At 44.3% G+C, this 24,266-nt stretch overlaps 1 protein-coding gene and 1 long non-coding RNA gene across 2 annotated transcripts; both read right to left on the reverse strand.

Moving 5' to 3' along the window:
* Nucleotides 1-10,598: 10,598 nt before the first annotated feature.
* Nucleotides 10,599-13,367, reverse strand: LOC128874270 (uncharacterized). Its single transcript, XR_008456620.1, has 6 exons — nt 12,596-13,367; nt 12,234-12,518; nt 11,940-12,155; nt 11,444-11,626; nt 11,098-11,353; nt 10,599-11,016 (listed from the first exon to the last, which is right to left on the reverse strand). It is a non-coding gene; the product is annotated as an uncharacterized LOC128874270 (long non-coding RNA).
* A 6,248-nt stretch (nt 13,368-19,615) lies between these two features.
* LOC128873557 (uncharacterized) lies at nt 19,616-20,668 on the reverse strand. Its single transcript, XM_054117193.1, has 2 exons — nt 20,466-20,668; nt 19,616-20,369 (listed from the first exon to the last, which is right to left on the reverse strand). The coding sequence occupies exons 1-2, from the start codon at nt 20,666-20,668 to the stop codon at nt 19,616-19,618; spliced, it is 957 nt and encodes a 318-aa protein (XP_053973168.1).
* Nucleotides 20,669-24,266: the final 3,598 nt, after the last annotated feature.

The following is a 24,266-nucleotide window of genomic DNA, read 5'->3' on the forward strand; positions in this document are numbered from 1 at the left end:
ATGTTTAGGATGTTACGGGGGGTGAATAAGTCATATGGACGAAATGTATGTAACAATAACAAGGGTAAACTTTATTATTTAGTCACACGATGTTCCGTTATCGACCTCTGGTCATAGACTGCCGTGTCGAACTCCCGACCCGTTGCTCCTCAAGGAGCAACCAGGAAGGGGAGGAAAAGATTCTCCTCATTAGCGGTCAGCGGCTTTGTAATGCCGTTATCTAAACATTACATACTTTGGCCATGATGAAGTCATTGCCAGACACCGCCGCGCCATCGACTTTGTTTATACATTGTATGTCGCAGTTCCTAGAACTATGCCGCGCATTCCGCTTCAAATGTTTATGTAACTAAATCGTCAAGCCTCCCAATAATAGGTCGTTCGTGGTTAGAAGCTGAAAATTTATGGCCATTGTATAAGGAATTAGAGTTACATTCTATTGAAACTGTCGCGAGTAATAATAAGCCGTTGCAAGCGATACTTTCGTCGCACAAACGTTTTTTTGAATCAAATAAAGGTATATTCACAAAAGGCGACATAAAATTAGAATTGAAAGAAGGAGTGATACCAAAGTACGTAAAGACACGATCGATACCGTTCGCTTTAGAAAAGAAAATTGAAAAAGAATTGATTCGTTTAGTTGATGAAGGAGTACTAGAACCAGTCGAAACTAGCAAGTGGGCAACCTCCATTGTCCCGATCATGAAACCAAACGGCGACGTACGTTTGTGCGCGGATTATAAAGTAACAGTCAATCCTCATTTAAAAACTGTACGATATGCAACACCAAATTTCGATCACGCGATAGCGCGTTTACAAACTCGTGGAAAGAATAAAAAATAAAATATTCCAAACTTGATTTGAAAGATGCTTTTTTGCAAGTGTCGGTCGACAAAAATTCGCAACACATAATGACCGTCAATACGCACAAAGGTTTGTTCAGATGTCGATTTATGATGTACGGTATCGCATCTGGCCCGGGTTATTTTCAGAGGAAAATCGAAGAGACCCTCAAAGACCTTAAAAACGTAGCGATTGTAGCAGATGACGTGATAGTGACCGGTGACGACGATGAAGATCACCTACGAAACTTAGATAGAGTTTTAACGCGTTTAGAACAATGCGGGTTAAAGGGGCGAGTGGAGAAATGTAAATTTTTCAAAGATGAAGTTTCGTATTTAGGCTATAAATTGTCCAACGGACGTATCAGCATTGACGAAGAGAAATACAAAGCCTTTATAGTGTTGCCCCGGGGGGTGGTGCCGCATCGAGGAGCAGTCATTTTAAATAACTAACACGTCTTTTATAAAAGGAACAACAACTCAAAACGTTTATTAACTTTAACAATAACTCGTTTAGTAAACACGTCTGTACGACAGTAAGACTAGCGACGTTCTGCTTATTTGAAAGTTGCCGGTTCACTTGGAAACCGGAACATCCCGATGATCCGTTTCCGCTCGCTCTTCGGAACACACTTCAAAACGTCGCAGCAACTTCGCAATATTGCGGCATCTTCACGTCGCCGCAACATTGCTTCCTCCTCTTCAAGGCGGACGTCCCGTCCGCGGCAATTTCAATCAGTTAACCTCTAACTTCGGAACCGTCACGTATTCAAACACCTCTGTCTGAAAAGGAAGTAAAGTAACTGGCCAAAACATTTACCTGAGCGGCCTTTACCAGACAGCTTGCGCCTCGACATTCGTCCATCGGCTCAAAGAAAACCGCTCAAAAACCTTGAGTAAGGCGCCGGTGGTCTCGACTAATCCTCGCCCTTCCTCTTGACTCTTGAGGCTTGGGTGTTTCTATCTTGAGGACTTCCCGGATAGGAATTCTCTCAGCTGAACGGAGACATTCCTACCCTCGTCTTCTGCGAAGAAGAGTCCTCTTCTTAGGCGAGGATGTCGACAACTCTTCCCAACTCTTTTATTTTCCTTTCCATTTCCTCCAACGCTTCTTTACCTTCGACGCTCCCTCTCCCTTCGTCGCTTCCTTTTTCTTCATCGCTCCCTGTTATAACCAATTCGAGTTTTACCGCGATTGGGAAAATTTCCGATTGATTACTAAAGGAGTATCGGGATCGGCGGAACAAACGGATCAATAGATGCTCGATTGCTTTCCGATAACGGACTGATTTGTCCGCTGATTAGATGGTACGCGCGACACCTCCCGTTCGTCCCTTGCTCCCCGCGTCGCTCGAGCTATTCGGTCCACCCGAGGCGCTCGCGGAGTCTGGGGGGCGAAGCGGGAGGAGTTCGACCGCGTAACGTAAACAGCGGAACGTTAGCGTCGGTTTATTTGGGTTATTATTATGTATAAAGGTTAAAATACATGTCCAATAAAGAAGGAAATAATTAATGTAAAGTGTTTGACTAGGTTCTACAATTACTATGTACATTTGTCTAGAGAACGTTAGAAATAGCGTTAATTATTTCAAACACTCCCTTTTCCTTCTGAATTTCCTTGCAAAATAAATTTTACATTAATTCCCCTTTTCCTTACTAAAAGAAAAATCGGTGGAGCCGGACTGAACCGGGAAGACGAAAAGGCGAACCAAGCTCGACAGCAGGGAACCACGCCTTGTGGGTATGCTATCGGCCCGTTCCCCAATCAATCTCCCAGAACTCTAAGCTCGCTTCTTCAAGTTTTGATCCTTTTGGTTCTTCTAGCGAGTGGTGTCGTCCAAGGTACCATCTGTGCACCCCAACAACGCCCCCGAGCTCAGGATGTCCCCTCTGACCGACCCGAGCAACAGCGTCGCTCGTCCGGCCAGTGAACAGGGACACCTATTCCCGAGTGTTGACCACCCCATGCTTACGCTACCTGGGGATCCCCCGGAATCATTCCGTCGGGGTCGTGTCTCGCGGAACACGATCAGGATCACATCCAGGGGGGGGGGCTAGCAGGGCGGTTTCACGTATGTCCCCACCCTACTCGGACTGTCCCTTATAATGGGCTCACACTGGGGAACTCGGAAACGCATCTAGGGACGCGGCGACAGTACCCCCCGACACCTCGCCTCGACGAACTCGTTCCCTGCAACAAACTAAAAACAAGAGGAACCGAGCTACGAAGATAACCTCGCAGTTCAGACCACCAATTAGTCTTAAAACTAATCTTCTTTCCTCTTGAAATCTTCATGCCGAGAATTGTACCGGGCCAGACGATTCACGTGTACGACTTTAGGCTTTGATCTTGGGAGACGAATTATCCTATAAATCAAATTGTTCAATCGTTCATTGACTTCATATGGTCCTTCCCAATCAAATTGAAGCTTTGGGCACTTCCCCTTCGTCCTTCGACGATTAAAGAGCCACACCTTCTCTCCTGGCTTAAAAGAAATGGGCCTCGAAAAAGAATCCTACCACATCTTCGTCTTCTCAGCACAAACTTGCATCCGTTGGCGAACGAAGCGGTGAACTTCTAGAGTCTTCTTTCGAATTCCCTCTACGTAGTCGTTTTCTTCTTTTCGTGCGCCGGGCTCTGCCCCTCTAAAGAGATCCATTGGCAGACGTAATTCTCTTCCCATAAGAACCAAAGATGGACTATTTTGAGTCACTTCATGTCGAGATGAGAGATATGCGAGAAGAAACATAGGGATCCATCTATCCCAATACCCAATCTCTCTGATGCTCTGAAACAAACTGGGACAAATACTGTAGCAAAGTTCGAATCATCCGCTCCACGAGTCCATCCGACTGAGGGTGCAAAGGAGTTGTTCTCGTCTTCTTGATCCCCATCATCTTCATTAACTCTTTGAAAATGGTGGATTCAAAACTCCGACCCTGATCAGAGTGTAACTCCAGCGGTACACCGTGTCGACTGATCACCTCTCGAAGAAGAATCTTCACAATCGTCGTTGCTTGCTGATTTGGTAAGGGAAATATTTCCGGCCACTTCGAAAAATAATCCACTATCACCAGCGCACATCTGTTCCCAGACGAGGGCCTCGGCAAGGGAACTACCACATCGAGTGCAATTCTCTCAAAGGGCACTCCGACATTATAAATCTTCAAGGTCCCCCTTCCCTTCTCTCTGGGGCCTTTCCTCGCCGAACAACGATGACATCGACGACACCACTCTTCTACATCTCTCCGATGATCCAGCCAAAAGAACCTTTGTCGAACTTTTGCAAGGGTCTTCCTTACTCCAAAATGTCCCCCTGCAGGTGCATCATGACATTCTCGTAGCACTGTCTCGACTTTACTCTTCGGAACTACTATTAATTTCGTAATTACATTTCCGTCCAAAGACTCCCATTTTCGGAATAGCAAACCTTGTTCCACTTCCAAGGAATCCCAAATGGCCCAGAAATACTTTACCTCAGAGGAAAAAGCAGAGACCTCTTGCCAAGTTGGTTTATTCCCTTCTAACTTGTATCTTCGAATAACTTGAAGATCAATATCCTCTTCCTGTGCGCATATCCAATCTTCTAATTCGGCTGAACGACAAACTCGTACTTCCCCTTCAAAGTCCTTTTCTTCCAGACGGAAACAACGTTTACATTGAAGAGCTTCGCAAGGTCTTCTAGAAAGACTGTCCGCATTTCCATGGTTCTTTCCTGCACGATGTTTGATTTCAAATTCGTATTGCTGAAGACGCTCTATCCATCTTGCTGTCTGTCCCTCAGGATTTTTAAATGAGAGAAGCCATCTTAACGAAGCATGATCCGTCCTGACTAAAAACTTCCGACCATAGAGGTAATGATGAAAATGTTCTATTGACTTCACTATGGCTAAAAGTTCCTTCCTTGTCACGCAATAATTCCTTTCAGCTTTACCCAGCATCTTTTAGAAAAAGGCGATCACTTTCTCCTGTCCGTCTTAAACCTGTGAAAGAACTGCTCCAATTGCGTCACCTGATGCATCGGTATTGTTACGGGCGACATTTTCAATTTTTTATTTTTCTTGATTTCGTCGGCAGGAATGTGTTTGAGATGGTTTACCATCCCGAATTCGTTCTAATCGAACACAAACCTAGCCTTTGACAGTAGTTTATTAAATTCATTTTTGAACAAAGATACACATTCCTTCCTTGAAATCAACGTCGTCACGCCACTTTCACCCTGCTGGCAGCGCCGCACCTTGTGCAAAAACTTTGTAAATAAGTTCAATTTGTTTAATATTTTAATAGGTTTAGTATTGTAAATATGTTAAGTGCGTTGCTTGTTACGAATGAAAGGCGTTAAATCATGTAATATAACTGCGGCGTATACGTGTATAATTGTTGGAAAGATAAGCACATCGAATATTACCATCGCGTTCAAATATCACGGTTACAGATATCATTGGAAGAAGGACATGTAAATATCGCGCATTTAGGTTAAACCTTTATTTTGCTATTTCTTCTTCATGGACGCTCTGAATACCGAACCCGTAACTCGAACAGCAGCGTTGTTCGTCCGCGCGCACGTTGTCATTAAGACGAATCGAGGCGGCTTGGTGGGCGCGAGACGCGAGACGAGGTACAACTCGTAAACACCAAATTCTCGCATGTACCGAGTCGCGAAATCTCGAAGACTTTTTCTATAAACTGGCGACGATCACGTGGTTCTAAGATCCTTTGTCTCCAAAGCTTCTAGAACATTCCACCGAGTTTACGTGGTCGAGCAAGGCACGAGCCTTTTTCACTTCTTCTCGTACAGTCGCGGTGAGCGCGAGAGTAGTCCGAGCGAACCATTTAAGAGTTAGAGTGCGTTACCCAGTAGTATTTTAATACGAAGTAAGCGGTAGGCAAAACTCGGGTCGTTCGTTAAACAGTTTTATACTTCATTCATTTATTTAATTTTCACTTCTTCTCGTACAGTCGCACGAAGCGTGAGTAAAGTCCGAGTAGCCCTTAAATTGACTTAGAGTGCCGTACCCCGTGATATTTCGATACGAAATAAGTGGTAGGCAGAGACTCGGGTCTCTCGTTAAAATATTTTAACTTTAGCCTTTTATTTTATTTATTTATATTATTTAATTTATTTTTCTTACATTAGAGATTATTATTATTTTTGTTAAAATCAAAGATAGTTTTCAATATCGTTTCCGCGTGTGTGTGCTTATTTTCTCAGCAGGTGATCCGAGCGAGCGATAGAAGGAAGGCGAGCGAAACGTTAGATTTACGTTTGAAAGATTTAGTGGTGAGTTGTTTTCCTTTAACGCAATATTTATAAATGTATTTTGTTGTAACCACTCGGAATATCAATAAATGATATTTCATTTCCGGGGAATCCCTAATTGGTGTTCTCAGGTGGTATTTTCATTCATCTTTTATATAATATTATTCCGACAATTTTATCGTATTCCTATATCATATGAAATTACTGTTTCTGGTTTCTGGAATATCAATAAATGATATATTTCATTTCCGGGGTAACCCTATTTGATATTCTAGGAACAAATATATCTATATTTTCACTGTTTTTCCTTATTAAATACGTAACTAAATTTTTGACGATTTCATATGTGTATTTTCTGTATGAGTTTATAAGGAAAGAAAGTGTGTGTATTAAATCTTGTCGACCGAACGTACATTTGAGCCACTAATTACATAAGTCATTGTATTATCAAAATAAAAATCACGAAATTTTTAATTGAATAAATATTACAGTGGCGTGTTAACAGTAGAACATTCTTATAGTTAAATTAACCGCTCGCATGCATTGAAAATCCTAAATCCTAAATTAAAAGACATAGAAATTCACATACGAGTCAGGGTCCGTACGGGACTGAAGCGACAAAGACCTGACCTTGCCGATAGGCAAGTAAAATATATATATCCAGAATGAAATCTGCATCAGACAAAGGATAAGCCAAAATAGGAGAACTTGCAAGATGCATCTTCAGCTCCTCAAAAACTTTCTGACATTCCTCCGCCTACTGGAAAGAAACTTTGTTCTCTGTTAAACGATGTAGAGGTCTCGCAATCGCTGAAAAATTGCGGACAAATTTCCTATAATACGTGCAAAAAAGCTCTAAGAAACTTCGTAGTTCCGTCTTATTCTTCGGCACCGGCCAGCCCTTAACTGCAACAATCTTCTCAGGATCAGTCTTCACTCCGTGTTCAGAGACTATGTGTCCCAGGTACTTCACCTCGCGGCAAAAGAAGTTACACTTCTTCGGAGTCATAATTAGTTTCGCGCGACGGAGACGAGTGAAAACTCTCTTCAAATTTTCTATTTCCTCTTCAAAACTCTTCCCGAAGATTATAACATCATCCAAATACACAAGCAGATTTTCCAATTCAAATCAGCCAGTACCGTATCCATAAGACGTTCGAACGTGGCAGGGGCATTGCAGAGTCCGAACGGCATCACTTTAAATTGCCAAAGACCAGTCCCGACACAAAATGCGGTCTTTTCCTTATCCTCTTCATCCATTGCGATTTGTCAGTAACCACTCTGTAAATCTATGGTCGAGAACCAAGTTGTACCAACCAAAGCATCTAAGGTGTCCTCAATCCTGCGAAGCGGATAGGAGTCTTTCTTCGTGACTTCGTTGAGACGTCGGTAGTCCACACACAAACGGGTACTTCCGTCCTTCTTCTTGACGAGTACAATTGGCGAAGACCATGGACTTCTTGATTTCTCAATTACTCCGTGTTTTTCCATTTTGACAAGCATTTCTTCGAGTGGTAGTCGCCGCGGTGGTTGCTTAATCGGAGACTGGTCTCCAGTATCAATCTAATACCGGGCAATGTCGCAATTCCCAACTTGATCGGAGCTGTTTGCAAAAACGTCTTCGTAGTCAATTAATAACTTTCGGAATTCATCTTTCTGTTCGACAGGCAAAGAAACACTGCAGCGTTCGTACAGTCCTTGCAGATGTTCAGGAACAGAAATCTCTCTCTCTTTCACTACCGAAACCTTTTCTCCAAATCGCCTCTTCCTCAATTCAGTGTCCTGGTGTCCCTTAATCCGGAATTTATTCAGAATAAAATCTAATTGACACGAATGTTTCTATAGGAAGTGCGTCCCCAAAATACATCCTTCGACCATGTCGATCAAAAGAAAATCTTCCCCGATCTCCAGGGTACCGATTCTTACAGATAAACGTCGTCTTCCACGAATCGGCAACCTTTCTCTTGACACCGAATACAAGAATACGCGAAACTCTTCTTTCTCTCCCGCCGCGTGAACTAGATCTTCTTCAGTGAACTTCTTCAGGTTTACCGATGAGCTCGTGTTGATGACAAGGTCGGTCTCATGTCCATCGATGCATCCTCTTACATGAGTGGAATCTCCCATCAGATGAATCTTCCCCACGACGGGGGTGTAGGGAAAAGAAGTCGAAGGTTACTCCTCTACGTCGATTTCTTCAAGTTTCCCTTCTTTTCTTTTAAATTTTTAGGGCAATCCCACTGGAAATGTCCTGTTTCCCTGCAATTCCAACATTCCACAGGATTTTTGAACCTGTTCTTCTTCTCAGGAGGGTTTCTTTCTGCAGTATGTCCTTTCCTCTTCTGAGAATCTTCTTCGTGAGTGGGAAATGATTTGAAGACTTGTTCTTGTCTTGGTCGGGGTGTCGAGACTGCCTCGACAGCCTCAATTTCGAGCGCCCTGATAACCGTGGCCCGAAGAGAAATAAAACCACCGAGTCTCAAAGCCCGTTTCATCTCCTCATTGGCCAACGCAGTAATGAATTGAGAGGTCACAAGTTTATCTTTAATTTCTGGAGGACACTCACTAAACGCGCCCTGTGCCAGTCTTTCGATCTCTGTGGCTGTTTAGAATTTAGAATTAAATGACACGCATTAGTTTATTATAATTAAGACTATTTATTTCTGTATATATATCAAATGTCTTTGTTAAATATATCGCTTATCGACCGAACTGACGAACTTGGAGTCGAGCGTCGCTGTTTTTTGTACAGGTCGCTCTTTTCGCTCGTATCTCCGCGGCCGTCAGGTGGATCGAGTAGCCGGTGGCCGTGGAGTGAGAGGGGAAGACACCTGTTGTTTTCGACGGTGCTCGGCGACAGGTGAGTCATTCGCTAGTGGACAGTCTAATAATCAGCTGTGTTTTCTTTTCGCTACGCTAAACCCGAACGTCCTTTCTCGATATTCGAAATCGGCCTACAAACGAATTTCTGCTTTTCGTTTCTTCTTTTCGCTGCTAAAACGTTCGAAATGCTCTGCTATTTAAGTGCATTTCGTTCCGCGATACTCTTATTATTTCGTTAAAATTGACGAAAAATAGGATACAATTTCTGGTCCTTCGAGCCGGATCTGTGTGCACGCGTTTCGAAAGTGACTGTTTGTGCGAAAAATTATAAAATTGTGATTACGGATTTTCTTTTTATATCACTGACTCGTTTCTCGTGAGAAAACTGCGCATTTGAGAAATTACGACGGTTCGTTTAACAGCTTTTCTCGAACGATTTTTTTTTTGTGCGACCTTCCACGTTCTTCGCGAGTGTGTGCGTGGTAAGAGACAAAGACAATGGCTCCAATCGATGTTAAACCAGCAACGGCCACTTTTGAAGGTCTAATTCGAAATAAGTCGACTTGGGAGGTCGAATCGAGCGTTTCGTTTCGAATATTTTAAAAATGGGAAAAGAGCGTCTCGATCTCGAAATGTTAGAACCGCGCCGACCACTTCTCGAGAAATACTGGAGTGAATTCTTCGATGGATACCAGCTGATTGTGCCCATGGAAGGGGCTGAAACTACCAGCTATTCTAAAGAAGATCGATTCGGAGCAGTCGAAGATCTTTATTTGAGTCATCTTACAAAGATTTCTGGTTGGATGAAGCAGCTCTCCGTGAAGACCTCTTCCGCTGCCAAAACGACTCGTGGTGCTTCTGAGGAGTCGTCTCCTGACCTTGACTCTCGACTTCCGGAGCTCAACCTGCTCACGTTCTCGGGAGATTTGATGTTGTGGGAGAGTTTTCGGGACCAGTTTAAGATGCTCATCCACGACGTACCTCGTCTTTCGAAAGCGAAGAAGCTCCAGTATTTGAAGTCCTGTCTAACTGGTGAGGCAGCGGCGATGCTGAGGACCCCGGTGACGGAGGCGGGTTATAACGGCGCCTGGGCTTCGTTGGCCACGTCTCTTGTCAACGGCGTATATGCGTCACCTGATTAATTGCCCGCCTATCTCCAAGGGCCAGCCAGCGGAACTTAAACGGGTGTTGGATGAATTCCGCTAAACGACCGAATCGCTCGCCGCCCTTGGTAAATCAGTGGAGCATTGGGACGAATGGTTCACCTTCCTTCTTACCGAGAAGCTGGATAACGCCACTCGACTGACTTGGGAGCTTGCCTTGCCGAATCCCACGGAAGTTCCAAAGTTCTCCCATCTGGAAGAATTTTTGGAAAATCGGATTCACGCCTTAACCAACGCTCAGCAGCCCGAAGCGCCTACCTCTTCCAAGGGCAAGGAGTCCTTCGGCGTCATCGTCTCCTCGCTCGACCTTGGCCGTGAAGGTTTCCGAGAATTCTACAAAAGATAAGTACAACCGTCAGTGCCCGCATTGTAAACACGCTCATACTCTCACGCATTGTCCTAAATTTAAAAAACTTCCTGCCGTCGAACGAAAGTCGCTAGTGTTTAAGTTGAAAGTCTGTCTGTGTTGCTTATATTTAGGACATAATACCTCAGATTGTCCGTCCGTTCATCGTTGTCTCGTTTGCAGCTCCAAACATCACACAACGCTTCATGATGCCATGAAGGGGAGTAGTACTCACGATCGAGATTCTTCCTTCACTGCTTCTCCTACGGCTAGCTCGTCTTCTGCCACCGCTTCTTATTCGGTTTGCGTCAAACGAGTAGTCCTTCTCGCAACGGCTCAAGTCCGTTTGGAATCCTTTGATGGAAGATCTCTCCAGGTAAGACCTCTTATCGATTCAGGGTCGGAGTCTTCGTTCATCTCAGAGCGAGCTGCCCAATATTGCTGCCCAATATCGCCCAATGTCGCTCGGTGCATGTACCGCTTACAGTCTATCAGGGTGTTCCAGTCGGGCTCTTTTCAGGTAGCCCTTGACGCACTTGTTTCTAAAAGTCTGATTGCTCCGACTCCATCGCAGGCAGTAACTGTTGAGAATTGGGCATACATAGAAGGGTTACCATAAGCTGATAAGGATTTTCGAACGCCTTCTAGGGTGGATCTCTTACTTGGCGCTGATGTCTGTGGTCAACTTTTCCAGGAAAGGCGCGTAGGTCCTCCCGGTTCGCCTGTCGCTGTGAGTACTCCATTTGGCTGGGTACTTCTTGGCCCAATCGGGTCCAAGGCTTCCTCTTTCATAGATAGTTCGTCTCGCACTGTCTTGCTCGTTCGTCAGGATAACCAGGTTCAGCTGGACCTTAAACGGTTTTGGAAACTGGAAGAGGTGCCATCGGGTCCATCTCCTCTCACTCCGGAAGAATTGTGCTGCGACCAGTCTTTTGTTCAATCTCATTCTCGCGATTCGTCGGGAAGATACATTGTGCGTCTCCCTTTCAGATCCGAACAAAGACTTACCTTGTGCCAATCCAGACCCATCGCTCTTCGCGTTCTGCTTAGTGTTGAGCGTCGTCTAGTTCGGGATCTGGTCTTGAGGGATCACTATTCCTCTTTCATGACTGAATATGCCTCTTTAGGTCATATGGAGGCGGTGTCGCATCAGGTGGAGGACCAAGGTTAGTACCTACCTCACCATTCGGTCTGGAAAAATACGGATGGTCAAGCTAAGCTGAGAGTAGTTTTCAATGTCTCTAGTGTTACGCCGTCAGGAGTTTCTTTGAATGACCTCCTCCACACTGGGTCGAAACTTCAGTCAGATCTCTGGTTGATTATTACCAGGTGGAGGCTCTTCAGGTTCGCCTTTTCGGCAAACATCGTAAAGATGTTCCGACAAATTCGTATACAACCTGAAGATTGCGATTGGCAACGCATTCTTTGGAGGGAAAATCCTGACACCTTGGTAGCTGAGTATCGCTTAACGACGGTGACTTACGGCACCGCTCCTGCTCCGTACCTCGCCCTACGAGTCCTTAAACAGCTGGCCACAGACGAGCAATCTCGTTTTCCGTTGGGCGCTGAAGTTCTTCGTCAACACAGCTACGTCGACGACCTTCTCGCCGGGGCAGACTCTTCTGACCAAATGTTATCAGTCGCGACGCAGCTGGTCAACATCCTGGAGACTGGTGGTTTTTCGTTGGATAAATGGGCCTCCAGTGATCCATCACTGCCACTGTGTACAAACCCAGGAAAGAAATTATTGAAAGAGTCCGAGACGCACTCTGCGTTGGGCTTGCTGTGGGATACTCACAGCGACACGCTTAGAGTTATGCGGAGCCTTGCTGCTCGCGCGCTTGCTAATCTCAATAAGGGATGGCTTAGGTTTGAAGCAAGTTGTCTCTCACTTGGCTGCAAGAACACCCATCTTAATGGAAACCGTTTGTCGCTCATAGGATAATCAGATAATCAGATAATCCTGCCGATTTAGCCACGAGAGGAGTTCCTTTCGATGTTCTTGAAACATTTTCCTTGTGGGAGCATGGACCCACTTGGTTAAGAAAATCGTCTTCTGAGTGGCCTCGCTCATCGTTAGATTCTGGAACCAAGGAGATCCCTGACTCTCGAGTTTTGGTGACTGTTCATCCTGTAAACCAACTAGAGACAAACTCTTACCTGGGTCGATTTTCATCATTTTCGAGACTCATCCTAGTAACGGCATACATCGTTCGCTTCGCTTTCAATACTCGACACCCTCGAATTAAGAAAACTGGAGCTCTTGGGGTGGAGGAGTTAAATGACGCGAAAATCGGTGTATGTAGGCTGAGTTAGGAGGAGACCTTTGCTCAAGAAAGGTTTAATCTTTTAAAAGGAAACTCAGTTAGCAAGTCGTCTTCCTTCGCAGCGTTAAATCCATTTCTGAATCGGTCGGGGCTTCTACGGGTAGGCGGCAGGTTGCAGAACGCTCCACTCACGACAGATCAGCGACATCCCATAATTATTGGGAGGCAGTCACACTTGGCTGTCCTCCTTGTTAAGAAAGCTCACCTGAGGACGCTTCATGGTGGAGTTAATCTCACGCGAAGCCACCTTCTTCAGGACCAATAGGACCAAAAAATAGGAAACAGTGGCCAATTCAGAAATAGACTGCCCTCTCTGTTGCTTGTAATTTTGGAACTTTACATAATTCAGATTGGCAAAATTTTTAATTCCATATCGGAATTCTAAAGCCGAAATTAACGACTCGTAATCGTAACGTTTGTCAGCAGGTAGAGCAGTTAAAACACTTCGTGCCGGTCCCTCCAACGATGAAACCAAAGCCAAAGCTCTCTTTGGTCCATCCCAATGATTCGCTCGCGAAATTGTTTCGAATTGAACTTTATATTCTTCCCAGTCCGATCCTTCGTCGAAACCGAGGGTTTCAGAGTGTAACCCAAATCAGAAACATTACGATTTTCTCTATTCTGTCCCTGAGGTACCGGTTGTAAAGTTGAAGGGTCCACGAGCCTGGTAGAAGGTATAGGCTCGTGTTCTCTTTCACGGGACTGAGTCTCCGATAATTTTTCTAACAACTGTGTAAAATTGGAAGATAGCACCTGGTATTGACTCTCGTGGTACCAATTCTTCCCTCAAAGGCAGCTTCCCTCGTTGAAGTATCTGTCCTCTCTGCAGCCTGTCTCTCTTAGGCCCTCACTCGTTCCTGCTCCCACCTGGAGTCGAACATCCTCTGTTGCTCTTGGAACTGCGAAGAGATGCTCTGCTGCAGACTCTGGAACAGCCCTTCCAACGACGCAGGAGCCTCTTTCCCGGCAGAAGAACGTGTTGCCATCCCACTTCTGACACCAATGTTGCGCCGGGGGGTGGTGCCGCATCGAGGAGTAGTCATTTTAAATAACTAACACGTCTTTTATAAAAGGAACAACAACTCAAAACGTTTATTAACTTTAACAATAACTCGTTTAGTAAACACGTCTGTACGACAGTAAGACTAGCGACGTTCTGCTTATTTGAAAGTTGCCGGTTCACTTGGAAACCGGAACATCCCGATGATCCGCTTCCGCTCGCTCTTCGGAACAAACTTCAAAACGTCGCAGCAACTTCGCAATATTGCGGCATCTTCACGCCGCCGCAACAAAATGAAAAAGCCTGAAAATCACAAAGATGTGCAATTATTATTAGGTAAAGTAAATTATTATGGTCGATTATTTAAAAACAGGGTAGAAACTCTAGCAGCGTTATATAAGTGTATGAATTCTGAACATTTTAATTGGAACATTGATTGTGAAAAAGCGTTTACAGAAATAAAATGTAAGTTAAAACAAATAGTTATTAATTACAATTCTGAGTTACCATTGATTTTGAGATGCGACGCTTCGCCATTAGAGCTCTTTCACACGACGATACGCGTATCGTAATACGCATATGCGATACGTATCTGCTAGCAAGATACTTATGCGATACTGTATCCAACTAATTTCGTAGCTCGGCGTTGATCATTTGTTTTTCAGTTAAACATATCTTCTCGTTTGAGAAACACGCGTTCTTAGTTAGTGAAAACCGTTCTGGAATAATGGATGAGATCCGGCTGGCCAACGGAGCGCCGGAGTAGCTGGGGGGAGAGACGGGTGACACCGAACAAAAGAATTCTAGAAGATTCCAGGAATCGGGAATCTCCGTGCGAGCGCCCGGCTAATTAGTCTTTTGTCGGCAACGCTTACGTGTAGCACGCTCGCTTAAAGTCTTCGCCTTTAAAGCTAAATCGAACCACGTGCGCTTCGGTTTTCTTCGCTTCGCTTCGCCTAACTTAGCTGACTTTTGTAAATAGTTCTAAATAGTGCATAAGTTTTGTAAATATCTGTACTTAAATTAAGAGTTGTAAATATATGCTTTGTGGTGTGGGAACTTAGATGGTTATTCTTTGAACATTCTCGCGTACGCGAACAAAGCTTCGGGAGCATATCGGCATCTCTACTTCGCGTATTTAATTGAAGACAAACTCCACTCAAAAAGGGCGAGTTTATTCAAGCAATGATTATGTCTAAAATTTTTTTATGAGGAAGGTGAACGAATTCGACGATATTGCACAGCGTCGTGTGAATGCTTGCATCTATTTCAATGTTTCGTCGGCCGCCCCGACGCAGAAAAAGTTGCCGGCGGCCGACCAACCGCGGATACCGAAAATCAGTATCGCGATACTGTATCTCGCGAGAATCGCCATCTGAACGCTTCCATAACATTATGTGTACCATCGGTATCCTGCATACGCGTATCGTCGTGTGAAAGAGCTCTTAGGGTTAGGTGCGTGGATAAGCCAACCGTATTCCGACGGGGAAAAGCCTGTAGCGTTCGCTTCGCAAAAATTAACAAAGGCGCAAGCAAAATACTCGCAAATTGACAGAGAAGCTGCGGCTGTTATTTTTGGCATAACAAAGTTTTACGACTATCTTTATGCTCGAGAATTCATTTTACGAATAGATAATAAACCTTTATCGCAAATTTTTTCTTCTGAAAAAAGAATACCAAAAATGGCTGCAAGTAGATTACAGAATTGGTCATACTTCTTATCAGCTTTCAATTATAAAGTAGAATGTATAGGAACTAAAGATAATATAGTCGCAGATACCCTGTTAAGATTACCAATAAATTATGCTGAACAAAATGAAATTTTAGATTCAGTGTCAAGCTACAGTCACTTACATTATGCCATTCAAAGCAAAATTACATGTTTAGATTATAAAGCCGTAGCTCGCGAAACTAGTAAGGATAAAGTATTATCGCTTATAAAACGAATGGTAACCAATGGATGACCAGAGCGCAAAATGAATGCGTGGTCAGAAGAATTTAAACCTTATGCATTACGGCGTGACGAATTAAGTACAGAAAAAGAATGTTTAATGTGGGGCCAAAGAGTAATAATACCAAGTAGGATGCACTTTGGCGTAGTTCGAATGAAAAGTATGGCAAGGTCAGTCGTTTGGTGGCCGAAAATTGATAGTCATATTGAAGAACGAGTTAAAACAGGCAAATATTGTATCGAAGTAAACGATAGTCCAAGAAGAATGACACTTTTTCCGTGGCTGTACCCAGCACAGCCTTGGCATAGGATTCATGCAGACTTTCCAGGGCTTTTTTTAGGACACACATTTCTATTAATTTTAGATGCCTTTTCAAAATGGCCGGAAATATATATAGTAAAAAATATGTCACCAGAGCACACAATTAAATTATTCAAAGATACGTTTTTGAAGCATGGTCTACCGCATCACGTAATAACAGATTCGGGAACCCAATTCACAAGTGGTGAATTCAAATCTTTTTTGAAAAGCATAGGAACTAAACATACACTCGCGGCACCAAAACACCCGGCTACTAACGGCGCAGCGGAAAATTTCGTAAAAATATTTAAACGTAAAATAAAAGCCATTATGAATAGTTCAAATATCGATATACAAACCGCCATACGTAGATTTTTGTTCAATTACCGAACTACAAAACACAATTACAAACGAAACACCGGCAAAATTGTTAATGGGTAGGGAATTTCGAAGAACTTTGGATATACTACGCCCGGACAGTAAAAAAATTATCGAATTAAAACAAGAAGACCAAATCAAAAATTTTATAGGAAATCGCAACAAAAAATTCCAACAAAACGACATAGTTATGGCCAAAGATTTTCAAAAATACCGCCCGAAAATGTCACAATTATACGAAACTTATCTCCTCGAAGTTGTATGGTGAGTTTTAAAGACGGGGGGGAGCACAAACGACATTACGATCAGATGAGAATATGGAAGGAGACTAGTTTTAAGAATAAAAATGTAAACAAACGGAACGGAGGAACAAACGCGCAAGAACCTAAAGAAGAACTGGGTACGAGAAAATCTATTAGAGTAAGGAAATCAGTAGAGCGTTACAACGACACTGGTTAGCGTAACTGTATTGTAATACACACACATATATATACTGCATGTACATTAAAAAGGCGAAGGATGTAGTGTACGTGTGGTGAATGTACGTGTAAGTAGCCACATACGTGGCTAGCGCTAGTGTACGTAAAAGTATTGTAAGTTACAGGAATAAAGACAGTAGCTCGTCAGTCGTCGAGGAATAAACATATATTTGAACCTTGTACTTGCCGTTCATATACATACAAAGTAAACTTCTCTGTCACTGAATCAAACGCTGCCTTCATGTCCACAAACAATATCAACATCTTTCCTCCCTTTCTCGCTATCTGTCTGTTAATCAGATAGTTAAGTACGTAAATATTGTCCATAGTTCCCACTCCTTTTCTAAAACCTGTTTGATTCGGCGGAAGTATCCCTCTTTCCTCTATCTCTTTCCTCAGCCTTTCAGCCAGAACTGCCGCATTTTTATATGCTGTCTGAGTCAGCGTCACTCCCCTATAATCCTCCACCTTTTCCCCATTGCCCTTCTTTGCTATGGACACTACCACCCCTTCCGTCCAGTCTTGTGGCCAGCCCTCCTCTCTACATACCCTGTTACACAACTCCCATAATCCCTTCCTTATCGCATCCCCTCCATATTCCGATACCTCATTCGGTATCCCATCCCCTCCTGTAGCTTTTCCCTCCATCAACTTTTTTATTACTGCCTACACCTCCTCCCTTGTTATTTCCCCCTCCCCATCCTCCCCAACAAATGACCAAGTATTGCAGGTCAGTTAATTCATCTGAACGTCAGCTTTTATAATTTGCCAAATAAATTCTATGGTTTTGTTTAAAAAATAGCGATTACCTTGACACAGAATGCCGATTCGAATAACCAAGTAATCGATATGGTTGCGTTGAAGTGTCGCGCGACACCAGGTTGGAGTATTTCAATTATCTCCACGGGAAATTTCGTGTCTTTAGGTGAAGAATTTGTAAGAAATATAGAACTATTGAAAGACTCTATTAACTAATGGACAAATTTTTGTTTGTTTATATAACAGAATATTTTTTATTAGAGAAACGTTATAATTATATTTATGAAAAATGCAGATGTATAAAAAGAACTCAAGGAAATTAAAGGAACAATAATTCATTAAAACATTTGAACGGAAAAATCACTATTTTGATCGATTTTTTAATTTAAATCACTCTGTCTTCACATTCCTGAAATGCTAGACAAATTTTGCGATCAAATTTGAATTCGGTATGTCAAAATCTATAAGAAATGATGTGTAATATGTTATAAAAAAGTTCGACCACGCATAGTAATGGAAAAATCAAAATTTTGTTGAAAAATTGTAAGTTTAATTGACATTTTGAAGTTCAAATATTGTCCACATCACTTTGTCTATATTTTTCCTCCCAATCTGTAAAGTTTCAGCTTTGATCGCTCTATTCCATTTCTGTCAAAAATTGTATGATTTTGATACAGATTTCGTTACTTTCACCCATTGTGCGGCACAGGGAAAGGAGGGATCCTTCGCAGACAACACCGGTTCTTTTATATAGATAGTAACTATTGTTGTTGTAAAATCCTATTCATTAGGGCAACTCTGCAAGGATTGCACCAATCTCGATGAAACCTTTTACATCTAATATATATGTATTTCAAACAAAATATCTCGATTCTGAATCACAGGAAATAAATAATAAAGTTAACTTTTTGAAAATCGGGTGCCAGGTTCACATAGCCGCATTTGCCTTACCCAATGTGTAGAACATGGATGTTGCTCGGTCGGATTTACACCTCTTGTGCTTATATGCGCGTATATATATGTATATATCTGTGTATTTTTTTTGTACTTATTTTAAAAATTTTTATTAATTTTGTAATACAACATACATTCTTTTTTACATTTTTCATTTATTTGACTTATATATTTTGTGTGAGGTTATTAGGTATCTCTCACTTTAATTTGATACTTTGACATACCCTATAATTGCTGGCCGAACTAGCTTGTTTGATAGAGATTCATTTGGAATTATATCTACTTTAAATTTCAGATCATTATGTTCCTTCCATGATCCAGTTACTGTTTTGCAAAAAGCAGTGTAATGGCCAATGCCATTTTTTATTTGCGGTGGAATAAAATGTACGATACCTATTAAATCATATTTAACATTTTTTTATCATAATTGAGTATGGTATTTCAGATAGAGGTATTTCAGATGAAAATTCGAGATCTATTTGAGGTATACTGACGAAAGGATATTCTGTATCAATTAATAGATGTGGACCCGGTTTTCTAGATTCGTATCCATAACTCTTGTAGGAATGACAATAAATTTTCTTCTTTTTTATTGAAAAATATTTATTAAGACTTTGGTCTAAACCAATTTTTAATCTTTCAGTTAATATCGGCTGTGATTCTATTTGGAGCACTGGTTTAATAATTTTGGAACTGTAGCCATGGTTAAAGATTCAAGGAAAAGACTTCTCGTCCTCTCTCCCGGAATGGCAAATAGGCCGAATGCCTCTACGAGCCCTCAATTTATATCGCATCGTTGCTATCCGCGGCCGCGGTTGTCAGCAGTCGCGTCGTTAGGCGAGAAGGTTCGCGAGTTCGCGGTCCGTGCCTCGTGTTTTGCACCGCGCGGTGGCCTCCCTCCTATGTTCTAGAAGTTTCGTACGCTCGCTTTTCGTATTTCTTGAATTTCGTATGCTACAGTCTCCCCCTCTGGACAGGAAGTCGTCCCGACGAGTGGTCCAGAGCTCTATTGGTTGAAGTCGCCCCTGGAACTAGGTCCGGCTTCTTCTTCTTCCGCCTTCCTCTTTCGGGGTCGTCCTCGTCTGCGGATCGGTACCACCGGCACAGGTGGCCATTCTCCAGTATAAGGGCTCAGTGCTGAAGTATGATACAGCCCGATGACCACAGGTTCGGCCTCTCTGGCCGGTTTGCAGCTTGTAACTGCGGGCACCTTTGCGCTGCTTTACGACGTACGGTCTATCCCTCCTCGGTGCGAGTTTCGATGGGTACCGCTGCTCCCGTCTGCTGATTGTGTGGGTGTTAACCCAAACGAGATCACCTGGTTGGTACACTCCCTCGCGTCGTCGTTGATCTGCATACTGCTTCCATCGGATCTGTCGTTCCTCCTGTGTCTGATGAGCTACTCGCAAGGTATCAGCTAATGCGAGCAGCTTTGGGGTGACCTCCGGTAGGAAGTTTTCCTCCTCGACAATCTGTCTGAGGTCACGATTGGTGTCGTCTGGGGTGCGTAATTCTCGTCCAAATGTGAGGTATACGGCCGAATACCCAGTGGATTCGCATTTTGCCGAATTCATGGCAAAGCGAATAGCGGGAAGTTGCTCGTCCCATGCAGCGTGGTCACCTCTGACGTAGATCTCAAGCTGAACCTTGAGGTCTCGGTTCTTCCTTTCCACGGGATTCGCCTCTGGATGATAGACAGGGGTGAACGTTTGCTGAATTCCCAGGCAGTGGGCGACCTGCTGCATCACCCCTCCCACGAATTGAGTCCCGTTGTCGCTGATGATCCTGCGGGGTACACCAAATCGTAACAAAATTTCATTGATTAGGACTTGTGCACAGGCTTCTGCTGTTGCCTGTTAAAGTGGAAATATTTCCACCCACCTAGAAGCGGTGTCCTCGATTATCAGTATCCAATGGTTATCCCTCTTTGTGGCAGGTAGTGGTTCAAAGAGGTCCACAGCTATTACCTCAAATCTTCGTTGCATCACAGGTGTTTGAAGCAATCCTGCTGGTTTCAGATTACTGACTTTGTAGCGTTGGCATTCAATACAGGAACGTACGTACTCCGAAATTTCTCTGGTCATCCCAGGCCAGAAGTACCGTTGAATGATTCGGTGTAACGTGTGTTGGATTCCGTAATGCCCCGCTGTAGGATCACCGTGGTACGATTTTAAAATATCTCTCCTCTCATGTTAAGCTTCTTCGGAATCTGCATTGGGAGCGTACTGATATAGTACCCCTTGGTCCAGCAGATATCCCCGTGTTGTCCATCGATTCAATTCGTCATCATCGGTGGTGGATTCCAAGACCTCAATGATGGATTTCGGGTCGTCGTCTTTAAGTTGTTCTTCTCTTGTGACGATGGGTCCACGATTAGGCAAGTCTACCACGATGGGGCAAATATCTGCCCTTTCTTCTTTATCCCATGGTTCTGTTGGGAGTCCTGAAAGCATGTCTGCAACCACGTTGTAGCGACCCGGAATGTACTGGATTTTCGGGCAATATGGTTATAGAAGTAGTGCCCATCGCGCCAGTCGCCCGCTTGGTGATTTCAACGTCATTAACCATCTCAGAGGTTGATGGTCCGATGCAATGGTGACGTCAGCACCCTCGATGTAACCACGAAACTTGCCTACTGCCCAAACCACGGCGAGAGCCTCTCTTTCTGTAGTGGAATAGTTCCTTTCGGCTGGAGATAGTAATCTGCTAGCATATTCCACCGGATGCTCGCCCTGCTTCTCCCCCTGGAGTAGAACTGCTCCGATGGCGTAGTTGTTGGCGTCGGTGCGAAGTATATATGGCTTGGTCTCGTCGGCAGTCTGCAGGATGGGTGCGTCGATGAGGGCCACTTTTATGTTGTTGAACGCTTGTTGTTGCTGCTCCGACCATACCCAGTTGGCTTTCTTCCGTGTTAGACGGGTGAGTTTCGCTACACTAGCGAAATTTGGTACAAATCGACGGTACTAGAAACAAGTCTGTAAAAAAGATATCAGTTGTTTTAGGTTTGCAGGTGGTCTCATCACTCGTATGGCTTTCGTCTTGTCGGGGTCTGGTTGTATTCCTTGAGAGGTGAGGACATGTCCGAGGTATTTTATATTTTGGCAGCAAAAACGGCATTTCTCTCGGTTCATTCGCTGTCCGATTTTGCGAAGCTGGATAAACACGGCCTCCAGGTCGTCCAGATGTTCTTCAAAAGTTGCTGACAGAACCAGCAGTCGTCCAGATACACCAAAACGTTCCGCGAACCCAGGTTTGCCTTCAGTCGGTCCATTAATCGCTGGAAGGTGGCTGGTGCAGTTTTCAATCCAAATGGCATGCGTTTGAACCTGTAGATACCAAAAGGAGTGGTAAATGCTGTTTTGTCCCGATCTTCGGGCCGTACACCTATTTGCCAATATCCCGACTGTAAATCCAGGGCAGACATGTAGTTGGTTTCCTTCGCTGCATGAAGCAAATCATCGAGTCTTGGTAGTGGATAGGAGTCGTTCACCGTAATAGTGTTTAGGCGTCGGTAATCAACGCACACACGGATGTCTCCGTTCTTCTTTGGTACCAAGACGACTGGAGCAGCCCAGGGTGATTCGCATTCCTCAATGATGTATTCCAACATCTTCTTCAGCTCCTTCTGCAGCATCTCCCTCTTCGCAGATGGTAAACGGTAAGGTGGTACGGCAATCGGGGCGTGGTCTCCAGTATTTATTCTGTGAATCACCTTTGCTGTTGGTGGTCCTTCATCATCGAAAAGATCGCTGTTCGTTCTCAGCAACCTCTGGAACTTCCCTCTGTCTTGAGTCGTGATGTTCAGCGCCTCGTCCTCCCTTATTGCCTTTACGTCGACAGCTGCGATGTCCATGCGTGCCGTTCGTAGGCATTTCTCAAAAAGGACATCGATGTTGGCCCATTCCCGTTCATGTTTCCTTTTTCGTGGACTCCCGATAGGGCTTAGCAGAGGTGGTGGTTCTGGAAATTCTTCTGCTATCTCCTCCAGATAACCTTCCAGTCCATCTGGAGTTGAGGCAGCCGTGGTTTTTAGGTGTGCAATCGTGATGTCCGGAGTGGTGTTCTCTTTCTCGACTTCGCCCTGCAAATCGTACTCCTTGTCGGGTTTGTCGATGAAGTGCCAGCTTCGTTGTAGGGTGTTAATAACGATTCCCGCGTCCTCCAGGAAGACTATACCCAATAGCATTCGATCGTCCTTGCTATTGGGTAAGACGATGAACTGCGTGGGCACCACTCGCTCCTCAAGGATTACGTCGATCTTCGTAATTAGAACGTTTTGCACCCGTGGATTTCCATCTACCAGGGCTATTTGGAGTCGTTCGTTGGAAAATGTCAGTCCCTTCTTCCTCAACACGGTGAACAAGCTTCGGCTGGCGATGCAGCATTTTGCTCCCGTGTCGAGGTAAGCGTGTCCTTTTTCTCCCGCGACCTGCACCGTGACGGTCGGCCGAGGTCTTGGTATCGCCATGATACCGATGGAACAAAATGCAGCTTGGGCGGTCGGTGGCGTGTTTTTACAATTTGGACATTTATTTCTTACAAAACCGATCTTTTCACAGCCATAACATTTTAGGGGTGGTCGTGGATGGGTACTGGAGTCCGTGGGATTCGGTTTTATCGGTGCGGAAAATGTCCGATGCCTGCATTCCAACGTCGTATGTCCAAACTTGCGACAAATTCCGCAACGCGATCGCTCCTTCCATTGTTGCTCCATTTGTCTCTTCTTTATGGGTCGATGCTCCTGGACATGCTGCAGGGTCTCCATCTCCAGGGCTTCGATTTCTCTTGATCGTCCCACGAGGTTCGCGAATGAGGTAACCGATTCCCGTGGGATTCGTTCCCGTAGATGGAATCGCAGAAGGCCGTACAGCATGTCTATCTGGATGTTCTCCGCTGGAAGGTCGGGGAGTTCTGCGAGGATGGCTCTCTTCTTACTGATGAACAGGTCGGTTGCGGTCTTCGCGTCTTGAGAATGCCGAAATATCTCCATATAAATCTGATATGCTGGTCGTCGAGGTGCGAAGGTGGCGCGAATTGCATCAATCGCGTCCTTCCATGTCCTTACGGTAGGTTGAACGCCTCGCCACCATGTTGTTGCATGTCCTTCCAAAAGTAACGGCAGTCCTCGAAGGGCATTCTCGTCCGAAATGAATTCAATATCCTTGAAAATGGATATTGTCGAAATGATTTCGACAACTTTTGCGTGATTGCTGTTTCCGTCGAAACGCGCTGTGCATTTCGCAAAACTTCCTTCTTCTACCGGCTGGGTCCGTTGGATGGATTCCAGGATCTGGGAGAACTGGGAAGTGGACAGTTGGAGGGTCCCGGAGGTGTCGTAGTTCGAGGCCAACTCGTTGGGCGCCAGATTTGTAGCCATGGTTAAGGATTCAAGGAAAAGACTTCTCGTCCTCTCTCCCGGAATGGCAAATAGGCCGAATGCCTCTACGAGCCCTCAATTTATATCGCATCGTTGCTATCCGCGGCCGCGGTTGTCAGCAGTCGCGTCGTTAGGCGAGAAGGTTCGCGAGTTCGCTGTCCGCGCCTCGCATCTCGCACCGCGCAGCGGCCTACCTTCTATGTTCTAGAAGTTTCGTACGCTCGCTTTTCGTATTTCTTGAATTTCGTATGCTACAGAACTAATTTTACATTTCTTACAGTTGAACTCATTTATTGTACTTGGTA

The sequence above is a fragment of the Hylaeus volcanicus genome, chromosome 3 (genome assembly GCF_026283585.1).
Source record: "Hylaeus volcanicus isolate JK05 chromosome 3, UHH_iyHylVolc1.0_haploid, whole genome shotgun sequence".
In the NCBI taxonomy this organism is placed as follows: Eukaryota; Metazoa; Arthropoda; class Insecta; order Hymenoptera; family Colletidae; genus Hylaeus; species Hylaeus volcanicus.